This window comes from Mytilus galloprovincialis, chromosome 7 (assembly GCF_965363235.1).
Source record: "Mytilus galloprovincialis chromosome 7, xbMytGall1.hap1.1, whole genome shotgun sequence".
Classification (NCBI taxonomy): Eukaryota; Metazoa; Mollusca; class Bivalvia; order Mytilida; family Mytilidae; genus Mytilus; species Mytilus galloprovincialis.
The window spans coordinates 28,893,978-28,909,006 of record NC_134844.1 but is presented as its reverse complement, the minus strand read 5'-3'; the positions used below and the strand labels follow the sequence as shown (position 1 = coordinate 28,909,006).

The following is a 15,029-nucleotide window of genomic DNA, read 5'->3' as shown; positions in this document are numbered from 1 at the left end:
CATGAACAGAGAAACCAACAAGAAATGAACAAAAAAACCAACTAGACATGAACAAAGAAACCAAAATAACAAGAACAAAAAAACATCAAGGCATGAACAAAGAAACCAACAAGACATGAACAAAGAACCCAACAAGGCATGAACAAAGAAAATAACAAGTCATGAACAAAGAAACACTCAGACATAAACAAAGAAACCAATAAGGCATGAACAAAGAAACCGACAAGACATGAAAAAAGAAACCAACAAAGTATGAACAAAGAAACCAACAAGACATCAACAAAGAAACACCAAGACATGTACAAAGAAACCAACAAGGCATGAACAAAGAAACACCAAGACATCAACAAAGAAACCAACAAGGCATGAACAAAGAAACCGACAAGACATGAACAAAGAAACACCAGGACATGAACAAAGAAACCAAGATAACAAGAACAAAGAAACACCAAGACATGAACAAAGAAGCACCCAGACGTGAACAAAGAAACACCAAGACATGAACAAAGAAACACCAAGACATGAACAAAGAAACCGACAAGACATGAACAAAGAAACCAAAATGACAAAAGCAAAAAAACCAACAAGTCATGAACAAAGAAACAAACAAGACATTGACAAAGAAACCAACATGACAAGAACAAAGAAACCAACAAGACATGAACAAAGAAACACAGAGACATGAACAAAGAAACCAACATGACATGAACAAAGAAATACTAAGACATGAACAGAGAAACCAACAAGAAATGAACAAAAAAAACAACAAGACATGAACAAAGAAACAAGACATGAACAAAGAAACAAAAATAACAAGAACAAAAAAACATCAAGGCATGAACAAAGAAACCAACAAGACATGAACAAAGAACGCAACAAGACATGAACAAAGAAAATAACAAGTCATGAACAAAGAAACACTAAGGCATGAACTAAGTATGAACAAAGAAACCAACAAGACATCAACAAAGAAACACCAAGACATGTACAAAGAAACCAACAAGGCATGAACAAAGAAACACCAAGACATCAACAAAGAAACCAACAAGACATGAACAAAGAAACCGACAAGACATGAACAAAGAAACACCAGGACATGAACAAAGAAACCAAGATAACAAGAACAAAGAAACACCAAGACATGAACAAAGAAGCACCAAGACATGAACAAAGAAACACCAAGACATGAAAAAAGAAACCGACAAGAGATGAACAAAGAACCCAAAATGACAAGAACAAAGAAACCAACAAGACATGGACAGAAAAACCAACAAGATATGAACCAAAAAAACGCCAAGACAAAAACAAAGAAGACACAAAGACATGAACAAAGAAACATCAAAACATGAACAAAAAACACAGAACCACACAGATGAGAACAACGAACTAACAATACTAAGAAACTAGCCTAAAATATCCATATTATTTAGAGAATTTTACATCGTATTGGATAGTTAATTATTATTGATGTCAATTGGATATAGCCTAGCATATTGTTCAACATAAGTATATATCTAAGACTTACTGATACGATATAGAACGCAACGATATGATATAGAACGCAACCCTGTATTACCCTACTTACTTCTTCGAACAATTACATCAAACGACTTTGTGACGTATGCGTTTGAAAGGGCCTTGATAATTATAAATTTAACTCAGACTTACATTGTATATCAGAAGATTGATTAATTGATTGCTTAAAGTTCTGTGGCAAATATTTCATGCATGTTCAGGACAAGAAATATAGAAAAAATGAACATCGCTAATGCGAAAAGAACACCAATCTGACAAACAGCATTCCTCAAAATACATAAATAGTAAAACCAAGAATTGAGCAACACGAACATATGATAATATACAAGATACGTGTGAAATATATATACGCATGGGTCTCCCAGTGATGTACATGTATGCGACAAGCGTATATAGGATATCGCCATGCGATAAGTCGAAATACAAGCATACAGAAACATTCTTGTTTATCACTTTGATCCAGGTAAGAGTTGTCTTATTGAATTTCTTACTTTGTCTGTTTTAATACTACCTTTATCGTCTATGGTATATAGGGATTATAGGCACCTACGTTTCGATATTGCATTTATATTGTGTCATAGATCATTCGTTCAGTGTTTGCTTACTTGTTTTTGTTTTAATAAAATTGAGAATGGAAATGGGGAATGTGTCAAAGAGACAACAACCCGACCAAATAAAAAACAACAGCAGAGGGTCACCAACAGGTCTTCAATGTAGCGAGAAATTCCCGCACCCGGAGGCGTCCTTCAGCTGGCCCCTAAACAAATATATACTAGTCCAGTGATAATGAACGCCATACTAATTTCCAAATTGTACACAAGAAACTAAAATTAAAATAATACAAGACTAACAAAGGCCAGAGGCTCCTGACTTGGGACAGGCGCAAAAATGCGGCGGGGTTAAACATGTTTGTGAGATCTCAACCCTCCCCCTTTACCTCTAACCAATGTAGAAAAGTAAACGCATAACAATACGTACATTAAAATTCAGTTCAAGCGAAGTCCGAGTCTGATGTCAGAAGATGTAACCAAAGAAAATAAACAAAATGACAATAATACATAAATAACAACAGACTACTAGCAGTTAACTGACATGCCAGCTCCAGACTTCAATTAAACTGACTGAAAGATTATGATTTCATCATATGAACATCAGGCACAATCCTTCCCGTTAGGGGTTTAGTATCATACCATCATAACATATATGAGAAGAACATAACCCGTGTCATGCCAACAACTATTTTTAGAATAAATGTGTTTAGTTCCGATACAAAGACCTTATCAGTGACTCAATATTAACGCCAAAATATGCAATCTCTAATGACTTGACAACAGTATCGTAATTATATCCCTTCTTAATAAGTCTATTCAAAGGTTTTGTAAGTTTCTGAGGTGAATACTGACACCTTTGTGCTTTATAAACAATATTTCCATAAAAAATTGGATGTGAAATACCTGAACGTATTAGAAGTGTCTATTTTGATCGAATAAGTCACTTCAATTGATATTTTATATAGTGTGTCTTTTTATGTTGTAATGTAACACAACAGGCTCAGGTTAGGACGAAGGCTGGTACCTATTAAAATAGTTGAACCAACTGCATGTGTTGGCTCCTGTTTGAAGTCATGAGCCAATTACATAGTGGTTGTTGTTTGTAGATGTGATTCATGGGTGTTTCTCGTTTCGAGTTTTTTTTTTATATATATATAGATTAGACCGTTGGTTTACCTTTTTGAATTGTTTTACACCAGTCATTCTCGGTCTCATTACAGCTTGTTGTTAGGTGTGAGCCAAGGATCCAACTTGAACTATAGTTGTTTCAACTTTTTATACATTGTGTCATGGATAATGAGTTGTCTTATTATGGATTGGAATTCATACAATATCTTCTTATTTATATTGTGAAAACTTGAAATAGTTTTCGGAGTATAGGCCAAGTGGATAAGCAGACATATACAGCCATGAATTTGAACAGGTATAAATGTCAATTGAAGTTCTGTTTTTACCAGGCTACTGTGCAGCCCTGGCCTTTCTGTCATAAAACTTTCGAGTCAGTTTTTTTGTACTCGTACTCGAAAATCAACCAATCAAAATGCTGGATTTCATTTTTCGAGCATGATTTATGTGCTTCCAGAACTGTGCAAAGTTTTATGACTTCAACCCCAGGCATTCAGATATAAAAATGGCAAACATTTACATGAAATATGAATTTTACTTATAATCGGTTGGTATGCAGACAAAAAAGCGAGATATTAAAGTTCTTTACTGTCGACGTATCGAACGAAATATGGTGGTAAAATCAGTTCCCTTTATGGTTTTTTGGTGACAAAAAAAAGGAATCATTATTAGTTTTATTTTTCAAAAATCTACAATAAGAGTGTCTTTGTGGCGTCATCATGATTGGTCGCTTTTTGTTAGTTATGCCAATATAACAAAATCAGAGAAAAGAAAGTAAAGTTAATATCATCATTATTGAATTTGGCAATGATGAGAAATTGAAATCAAGCGATAATTGAATGAAAAAACGATCAACTGATTGGAAAACTATACAGACATGCCAAATTAATAGAATGAAATTTAAAACAGTGTGGCTGTGGTCATTGATTGACACATTAAATTCATCCATTGACTGGGACAATTTAGGTGAACGTTTATGTGTAACGACCACTGATCACTATGTACTTTTTAAAGACACTTTAACTATGGGGTCACCAAAGGTTCTCAACACCTCAATAAAGTAATTCGAAAAAATTAATCAGAAATAACACGATGTTTTGATTTATACCAATTATATAAATCAAAACATAAAGGTTATTCCTGATTATTTTTTCGAATTACTTTATAATTAAAGGCGTTAAGAAACCTTTGGTGACCCCACAGTTTAAATGTCTATCGTAGGTACGTCGTGAACAGTGGTCGTTACAGACAAACGTTCACGTAAATTGTCCCAGTCAATGGATGAATTTAACGTGTCAATCAATGGCCACAGCCACACTGTTTTGAATTTCATACTATAAAAGTCTTGCAAAAATTAATAAAAATATGACAAAATTACAGATGGAGTTATAAGATATAAACATGTTATACGACTTCTTTTTTTTTCTTAAAGTGCATAATTGTAGAATTACATGAATAATGGAACGGCTCAAAAATTATAATTTGAAATTTGCAAGAACAATACAAAAATTAAAAAAAATAAAACATTCCTGGAAGATATATATATTATGATATGACAAGCATAAAAATAAACCAATACCAATGCGATCACGTCACGGCAGTTAAAACAAAAGGTAGACTTTCTCTACATAGAAATTAATTTTGTTGCATATATATTTTCTTTGAAATGCATTAGATCAATTGTAATAAGCGAATGGTTGAACTAATAAGACAGTAATTAATTAATTAAATTACCGAACAGTTACTTCATAGAACAATTAAAAATGTCTTCATCTGAAATTTGAGAACAATTTTTAATTTAGGTTAACTTTCGTTGAACGGGTTTAAAGCGGATTCTTTTAAAAATACTCGATTTAATAATGGGGGCTTATATTGGTCATACGCTTCTTTAGTATGCGTTTAAGTTAAGAAATGGATAAGAAACTAATTTCTGTTAGTTTAATTTGTTTTCTTATTTTAGTGGATTTTTCTTTGGCTAATCTTTGGTGGCTACGCGAAGGAGGGTAGGTTCATTTTATACATTTATAGTTGTGTTTGTTTTTATTTATAACTGAATAGACATGCATATTTTTTATTTTTATTTTACTTTGTTTAAGCCAAGGAGATTGGTGATCCCATTGTTTCTGTTTATTTAATAACAGAAGATAAAAAAACAGAACATTCTGTATAATAAATTGACTGATTTTTATTTCTCGAAATTTCTTTGAACTATTGTCAACTTTGGCTTCGCCTCGGTTTACAATGTTTTCTCGGGGTAACAATTTGCTCTATCCTCCTCTCAGCTATATTTGTTATTTATTAAACAGTCCAACTTTGTTTAGTCTCTTAAAAAATATCGGTATTTCATGAAGAAGAGCATGCACAAATGTTTTTCTTTTTATTTTAAGAAATCACGTAAAAAAGATTACTTGGACTTCAGAACGAAAGACCTATGTGAAGTGTAGTTTTTGGAGTTGGGGTAGATGTACCAAATATAGGTAAATATAAGATATACATAATTATTATAAGTTGAAAAGTAGAAGATATAATATGTATGACAAGAGGAAGCTTATACGAAGAAATGAAGAAAAGAATAACTATTTCCAAATTCTAGTATAATCGCAGCTTGATTATTTGATTTTCAGTAAAGACCTCTAATTTTAGGATATAAAAACGAAAATATAGACCTCTTATTTTAGGATATGACAACGAGAATATTGGGAAACATATTTCAATTAAAATCAGAACTGCGTTCTGACACGTGTTTGAAAAAAGCTTGCTATGGACAAAGTGTTCTCGGGCAATAGCTCTTAAAAACTAAAAACTACCGCATAGTCAGCTGCAAAAGGCCCCGAACTGCCAAATGTAAAACAATTCGAATGAGAAAATTAACGACCTAGTATATCATGTAAAAACATAATTTATCATACAAAATAATGAAGCAAATATGTAACACAGCACAACCACTGAATTACAGGCTCCAGACACAAACAGAATGTGACGGGATTAAACATGATAGCGAGATCCCAACCCTCCCCTTACAGGGGACAGTGGTGTAATGGTACACCATTGTAAACCGGAGAGTGTGAATTATTGGTCTGACACCTAGATTAGCATGTACAGGTATATATATATCTGAATTTCTCTTGATGTCATTTGTATCCCGGGGGTGTACTTCCTATATTTTTAGTGGTATGAGTGTGCTGCAAAACAGGGTCCCTTTTTTATGCCCTGCTGGTTTAATAGAACAAGGTCCCTTTTTCATGTCGTGCTGGTTAGAAATTGCAGGGTCGCTTTTTCGTGCCCTGCTGGTAAAAACATGGTCTTTTTTTTTTAAAAACTGAAAGTATTTGTCTAGAACAGGATCACTTTTTAACTATTTATAGGAGAAAAAAGAGTTGATCGAAATCTTTTGTTTTGCTTTATTCTTAATCCTTGGTCAATTGTAGTTAAAAACGTGTCTAGAACAGGGTATACATTTTCTGAGCGGGTCTAGAACAGGGTATGTTTTTCAATATTTCTGTTTAGAACAGGGTATGTTTTTCAATGTTTTCTGGTTAGAACAGGGTATGATTAGGCAAGTGCTGTCGGCACAGTTATACATTAAAGGATAGTCAGTAGCCCCCGGGTTTCAGGGGTGGATCCAGCCATTTAAAAAAAAGGGGGGGTCCCAACCCAGGACAAGGGGGGTGGGGGTCCAACTATATGTCCCCATTCAAATGCATTGATTGGCCAAAAAAAGGGGTGGTTCCAACCCCAGAACCCCCCCCCCCCCCCCCCCCTGGATCCGCCAATGGGTTTGTATCTATAATCATGAAGATTAAAAGATCAGGAAGTCTAGCCAGCGACCTTGACCCTTTTTACCCGAAAATTTATTGAATATCAAGGCAGGAACATATATATATTTTGTTAGATACTAGTATACTGTTCCAGGGGCGGATCCAGCCATTTAAAAAAGGGGGGTTTCCAACTATATGTACCTATTCAAATGCATTGATCGACCATAAAAAAGGGGGTTCCAACCCCTGCCCCCCCTGGATCCGCCAATGCTGTTCCCAAATCAAGGCAGTCGTGTTTTTTTTGTATTACATGTATAGCTATTTTAGATAAGAATAAACACAAATGATGAGTTTCCTTCCCCTACACTCCTCGATCACACTTGCAAACAGTAACAAGTCAGTTCACAAAATGGCACAGACAATATTTACTATATTGGTATGCACGACACACAAACATTCCATCGTTTATCAACCACAGACATGATTGTTTAAAAAATTTTCTATTTGCCTAAATTATATTTCCGAGGTACAGTTGTCAATGTAGTTTTAGTTCCAGTGGCGGATCCAGAACTTTTCCTAAGGGGGGCCTGCTGACTGACCTAAAAGGGGGGGGGGGGGGGGCGCTCCAGTCATGCTTCAGTGATTCCCTATATAATCAACCAAATTTTTCCCACAAAAGGGGGGCCCAGGCACCCCCCCCCCCTGGATCTGCCTATGAGTTCATGGACTTTGAATTTGATAGAAAAGTGCATTCTTTTTTTCAAAACAACATTCCTCTTGGATAATTACCTACATGTATTGTTAATTTGTCCATTTTACAACATAGTGCTTTAACATAATCATTCTAGTTTCCTACATATTTACTGCATAATGCTTTAGTGAACCTAAATTTAAAAAATATCTGCATATTCTGTAGATGAATGCATATCTATAATACTAAAATTACGAGGTCCAATTTATCAGCCGTCATCACGTAAAAACGATGAATCAAAGAATTCAACTTTATATCTAACTAATATAGTACAATGCTGTTGATTAAAAATTACACCACTCCAGACCCCTTTGTTTCCCACTAATATTGCCAATAATTAAGAAGTTCCGGGTCGAATCCGATACCGATACCAATAGTATATTCACCTGTTACCTATTACCTTATCTGTACGTTCCGCATCTGACAGGCGCACCACCAAACGCTGTATTTAGGATTTTGCTATATACACGGGTCGTAATCACAGGGTTGACACTGCTAAATTCAATCATTGTCATGTTGTTCCCGATTGTAGTATTTTAATCAGTATAACTTTTTAAGATGACAATATGAATTCTGGACTTAAAATAAGGCGTATAGGTACAGCATGTACAGTTTTCAATTTGTAAGCTGGAATGACGTAAAACAGCGAATCAAAGAATTCAACTTTAATTATAACTCATTAAGGACAATGCTGTTGATTAAAAAAAAAAACTCCTTTCCAGGGACTTTTGTTTTCCAAATAAAATTAATAATACCAATAATTGATAAGTTCCAGGTCGACAGGTTTCATACAGAAAGATGTTGAAAGCAGAGAAAACTGTGCATCTTATAATCGGCATGACTTTATCAGATGACAATACCAATACTAAAATAAGGCTTACGCATAGTTATATTCTTTAATTCAACCACAGACCCGCGATATTACGGGTGTGTTCTAGTATATATCAAATATTAACAGTATGTTTAGAATATATTTAACTCATTCGCCCCCAAGACATTTTTGGAAAATCAGGCATTTTCGAAAATTTGCAAACATATGCAAATTATATGCAAATAAGCAAACTCCTGATGCTGTAACTGATGCTCATCTATTAAACTACTTATTGGGATTTGGGGGCGGATGGCATGGGTGGGGGGTGGGATGGGAGGTGGACTATTTTCTCGTGGGTTTCAACCCACCCCCAGTGAAAAATGGTAATTTATCGTCTATTTTCCGATTTCAAAACGACCTTGAGAGGTGAACACTGACACGACTGTGTTTTTTTGTCATTCAAGTATTACCCTATAGTTACAGTAGTCCATTCACTTGCTTGCTGGGAGTATATTGGACTTCAGCGTCTTGCTTGGGAATTATTATTGTCAAGTCAGGTCTGCCTAAATTTCCGTTTTTATGGATTTTTGACAAAACGGTGACCTAGATTTTACAGACTAGATTCCTATTGGCCATATTATACCTCGTTGTGTTCCTATACCACCTATGCATGCATATATGATAATAATTTTTACCAACAGTCACTTCCAGTTACGTAGTGGCCATCAAAAGATGCCCACCCCACCTGATTTTGGCTACTTTTCATGTTTTTCTGATTTTGAACTCTTTCAAAAACGGCTTTCAAAGTGCCATATTTTCATGAACAGACATCTGAGAAGAGTTCATGGACCATGAACTGCTTGGTTGAAGTCCCTGCTATCATGACAGTTCAGCTGGGGCAGTTCAAAAAAAGTATGGAGGGTCATACGGGCCATCAAAGAATGGTTGTCGCCATCACGCCTACAGGCGGGATTGGGGGTTAAAGGGTTAAAGACAGTAAATCTAGTGCTTTAAAACCTGTATATAGCTATAGACTGCTATAAAGCTTATGTATATATTCCCACACCCTAGCATAAATTAGCAACTAGTATGTTAAGCATGGAGCAGTGAAGATGATCACATCCGTCTTAATGGTAACTTCACTGTAATGCACGATGAATATAATACGTAAATAACAACACAGTATTTGTGCTGCACGCTTTTACCATTACCGTTATATATGTATGCATGAATTGGTGGATTAGTGGCACATTCCTTTGTGTGTTAATATGAGTTTTTAGTGGGTGCGGGTGTATATTTGTAAATAGCGCATTAGCCATCCTACTATCACGAGTATGTAGGAGTGCGCCGATCTAGAACGGCAATTCATACCTGTAAAAAGAAAGATGCCAAAAACATTTGTTAAATTTTAATTCCGTTGTTTAAATTCTAGCTGTTTGTGGATATAAGAACCTTCACTCATTCAGCATGCTCAAGTGGATCAAACTAACAGCAGAAAAACATTGACTCAATAACAATTTGTATCACAGCCTTCTCAGTGTTACAATTAACAACTACATTTGTACACAAATTGTTACAAGGATAAGGCTTGTATTAAAAGCCATCGAGTCAGCTTCTACATCTTCAATAGCTCATTGTATCAAGACAATTAAGTGCTAATCAAACTATTTACATGATTAAGGGGGTTCACGGGTCTAAATCATTTATATAGGATTTCTCTATATTTTTCTATAAAGGAACTTTATCTTATAGTTAATAGAAAAATAAAATAAAAAAATGGGGTCACCGTTCATTTGCGCTCACAATTTGCCTTCAAATTTTTTTTTTCTGTTGACCTAATAGGAGAAAAAAAGGTAATATCGAAATAAAAAAAGAAATTTATTACAGAAATCGCTCAAATTTTACAATAATTTAGTTTAAGTACAGCATATATCGAAATTATATTAAAAAATATAGGTCACCGATGAGTTAAAAGAGATATTTCAATTTTAAAGCCAAAAAATGGCATTTTTCCACCAAAGGGAGATAATTTGGAACTTTTTCAATGATGTTTACATTTTAAAAGTCATCTGGGGCCAACACGAATTAATTGTTTTGAATGTTTTTTGTGCCATATGATAAAGTAACAACTACAAAAGGTAATAAATAAAATTTGTAATGAAAAACAAATGTTTAATTTTTTTCTGAAATTTTTATACCCTTGAGCCTCCTTAAATGACATTTGTCCATGTACTTGTAAAATGACTTTCTTCAAGTGCTTAACAATGCGACGGCGGATCCAGAACTTTTTATCCTCACACTTTATTCCTGGGGCAGTATGATTCTTTAAGATTGACCTATGAATAACAATGTGTCATTCTATGACAGAGGCAATGATTACTAGAATATCAAATGAATGACTGAAAACCAAAAATCTCAAATGTTATTGTCTCAATGCTAAATTTCACAGCAGCAACTAAATGTGTTACAGGGTTATAAGAACCTCTATGAATCTAGTGTATATAAACTTTTTATACGGCCGCAAAATTTTTTTGCATCGTATAATGCTATCATGCAGTCGTCCTCATCCGAAGACACATTTAGTTTCCGGACAATAACTTTAGTTTTAGTTAATGGATCTTTATAAATTTTTACCAGAAGGTTCAATACCATTAAAGGAAGGTTGGGATTGATTTTGGGGGTTATTGTCCCAATAGTTTTGGAATTAGGGGCCAAAAAGGGGGCCCAAAATAAGCATTTTTGTTGTTTTTAAACAATAACTTGTGTTTAAGTGTATGAATCTCTCTGAAATTATACAATGAGTTGCCATACCATTAGGGAATAGTTAGTATTGACTTTGGGGTTATGGTTCCAATAGTTTAGGAATAAGGGACCAAAAAGGGGGACCAAAATAAGCATTTTTGTTGTTTTCAAACAATAACTTGTGTTTAAGTGTATGAATCTCTCTGAAATTATACCATGAGTTTCCATACCATTAAGGGATAGTTAGTATTGACTTTAGGGGTTATGGCTCAAAATGTTTTGGAATTAGGGGCAATAGGTTTTTCTGGTCAATGGACAATTAAGACAATTTAAAAGCAGTGTAAGGGAGGTAATTCAAAAACATTTAACATACAATGTTGGGTATGTTTGTATTTACCTCCCTTACACTAATGTAAATTATGTATAAAGAAATGTCAGGTTTTGGACTAACTGCCAAAAAAAGGGGGATGGTAGTTGTTTTCAATTTTTTTTCCAAATTTCTCAAATTTCAAATTTTTAAAAATCTTTAATTGCACAATATTGTACAATAGATTTGTAAGATCTTGACATTTGTTTTGTGTAAGAAACCCATATTATGTCAAAATTTTGATCACAATCCAAATTCAGAGCTGTATCAAGCTTGAATGCTGTGTCCATCATTTTGTCCATACTTGCCCCAACTGTTCAGGGTTAAACCTCTGCAGTCGCAAAAAGCTGCGCCCTGCAGAGCACCTGGTTATTTCTGTCGTCAGGTTAATCAGTAACAAAACAATTTACTAAAAACAAATATGAAGGACCTACATCAATATTTTTTTTAACTAAAATCACAGGTCCCTAACATGGCATGGGCACATAAAGAAATTAACATAATACACGTCTATATTCTATTTGAAATAATACACATCTATAACCTATTTGAAATAATACACATCTATATCACCTATTCATAATAATACACATCTACAGTTGCAAACTTTCCAGAGATGCTATCTAGCACTGTTTTTTCTGAGACAAGTGACTGTGACCATCCACCAGAACTTGCGGTCTATCGATGTTTAGTACTTCAGTACTTTGATTTAGTAATGTTAATATCTAGCAAAATGATTGGCTTTAGATATTTTTATCAAAAACATGTTGATTAATATAGATTTTAATCATAAATGAGAGAAGCTGTTGATATTTTTTAATTTTTATTGTGCTATTTTGAGGTGGTAAGTTTTTATCGGAGAGAACAACCGATCTTCAAGCAGGAAAACTGAAACTTCTAATGAATTAAGTTTAGAGTTGAGCTAATCTGCCATGTGGGGGATTCAACTCACAACATCAGGGTTGACACTGGGTAGTGATACAGTTGTGGGACTACTTAGACCACTCTGCCACCACCACTACCACTGCCACCAACACTGCCACTGCAACCACCACTGCCATTGCCACCACCCACATAGAAGCTGTTATAATAAGGAGTAACTTATTTTATTTCCTGATAATTTTCTTTCAGAACTGTGCATCATTCTGAGCTAATTTGTGATGATATTATTTCTTTCAGACCTCTGCATCATTCTGAGCTAATTTGTGATGATATTATTTCTTTCAGAACTGTGCATCATTCTTAGCTAATTTGTGATGATATTGTCTTCTTTCAGAACTGTGCATCATTCTTAGCTAATTTGTGATGATATTATTTCTTTCAGAACTGTGCATCATTCTGAGCTAATTTGTGATGATATTGTCTTCTTTCAGAACTGTGCATCATTCTTAGCTAATTTGTGATGATATTATTTCTTTCAGACCTCTGCATCATTCTGAGCTAATTTGTGATGATATTGTCTTCTTTCAGAACTGTGCATCATTCTGAGCTAATTTGTGATGATATTATTTCTTTCAGACCTCTGCATCATTCTGAGCTAATTTGTGATGATATTATTTCTTTCAGACCTCTGCATCATTCTGAGCTAATTTGTGATGATATTATTTCTTTCAGAACTGTGCATCATTCTAAGCTAGTTTGTGATGATGGATGGATTTACAAATCTTTCTCTGATAAAGACTGCAGCTATGGTAGGTTTTTTTTATATATATGATTTTTTTCACTGGACGATCATTCCTAGTTTGATTTTGTTTTTTCCCCTGCTTTTGGAGGTTTTTTTTAAAGGAGAAGATGAGGGTTTTTGTTAGTCCATCTAGCTATGCATCTGTTAAACATGAGCAAAGTAGTTATCTAGTATACCTTTAATAAGAAGATGTGGTATGATTGCCAATCAGACATTTCTTCACAAGATTTCAAATGACACAGAAGTTAACAACTATAGGTCACTGTATGGCCTTTAACAATGAACACAGCCCATACCGCATGATTAGCTATAACAGACCCAGAAATGACAAATGTAAAACAATTCAAACAAGAAAACTAACAGCCTTTTAGTTTGATTTTGTTTAATTAAGATTGTCAGTGGTTCAAAACATTGGCAATTCTCATATATTACTTTGGACCTGATGAGGGGAGAATGGGGTCTGCTCTCCCTTTTAGTATGTTCCCTTATTTAGTCTTGAAAGATAATTTTCATCTTGTTTTGTGTTAATTTTATATGAACTATAATCGATAGAAAGAAACTTCAAGAGGCAGTTTTTCTTTGGCAAAGTTAAAACTACAAATAAGTCAAAATGGCTGAAATAGTCAGTCAGCCCTTATGGGAATTCTTGCTTGTGCATGTTGATGTTAATCATTTTTTAGTATTTTTGCAGAATCTGGAATAGATAAAGAGACATTTTGAATGGCAACAAATGTTATTTTGAAGAACATTTAAATTATTGCCGTTTAAATTTTCTCTCTATCAATAAGAATATTGTCTGCAAGAAAAATTCAAAGTGGGCAAAAATTGTTTTTCAAGGGTAGAGATCTATATTTTAATTAAAATTGTTATTGAACAATGTGAGCAAACAAACACACACACACAAAATATATAATGACAAAACACAGAAATAAATGTCATTACTTTTCAAAGAAAACAAAACATATAGTTCAATATGTTTGAATATAAGTGCATTGCTGTGTATATTTACAAGCAAGGGCATCTGTATCAAATGAAAACTTTCTTATTTTATTTCATTGAATGACGCAGGAAAAATGCTTTCACATATTCTTCTTGCAAAGTTAAGATTTTCCTATAAACTTAGAACAATCAAAATGGGTAAAACACACCAATACATTGAACCAAATATTTGAAAACTATCAAATTATGATTTATAGTTTTTATATTTGACATGAATAGTTAATAATGATGATATTAAATTACAAATAAAAAAGATATGCATAAAAAGCATTGTCATTAACAAAGTATACATAATAGTTCACTTATTTTGCTTGATAAGAAAAGAAAAAGTGATAAGCAGACAAATTTATAACAAGAAAGTAGCAAGTTGAGTGGAAAATTTACAATTCAAAAACTTTTAAAGGCTTGTTATTTCTAAAGTATAATTTTTAATTATGTTAATTGAATAAACTATAGAAAGTTCATTTACTGTGTCATTTTACATTATGTAATATGAAATGACTTTAAAAGAATCATAATACATGTAATATACACTTCAAAATTGAACAAATAAGGACAGAATTAGGATGAAAAATATAGGAAACTTTTGATTCATTACATTTTCTTCTTCGTAAAGAACTTTTGAATTACATTCCTTTGAAATATTGTGTTATATTTAATGATTTTAATTCCTTAAAGGGGCATTAACTGCAATTTAGTAAATAG

The 15,029-nt window shown here is 33.7% G+C and overlaps 1 protein-coding gene across 1 annotated transcript in view; it reads left to right on the top strand.

Moving 5' to 3' along the window:
• Window positions 1-5,061: 5,061 nt before the first annotated feature.
• The window catches only part of LOC143084173 (uncharacterized), a 74,773-nt gene continuing 64,805 nt past the window's right edge, over window positions 5,062-15,029 (top strand). The window contains exons 1-3 of the mRNA XM_076260582.1: window positions 5,062-5,215; window positions 5,600-5,689; window positions 13,256-13,332. Coding sequence (XP_076116697.1) covers window positions 5,124-5,215; window positions 5,600-5,689; window positions 13,256-13,332 — 259 coding nt within the window. The 5' untranslated portion in view covers window positions 5,062-5,123. The remainder of the gene's footprint in view (window positions 5,216-5,599; window positions 5,690-13,255; window positions 13,333-15,029) is intronic.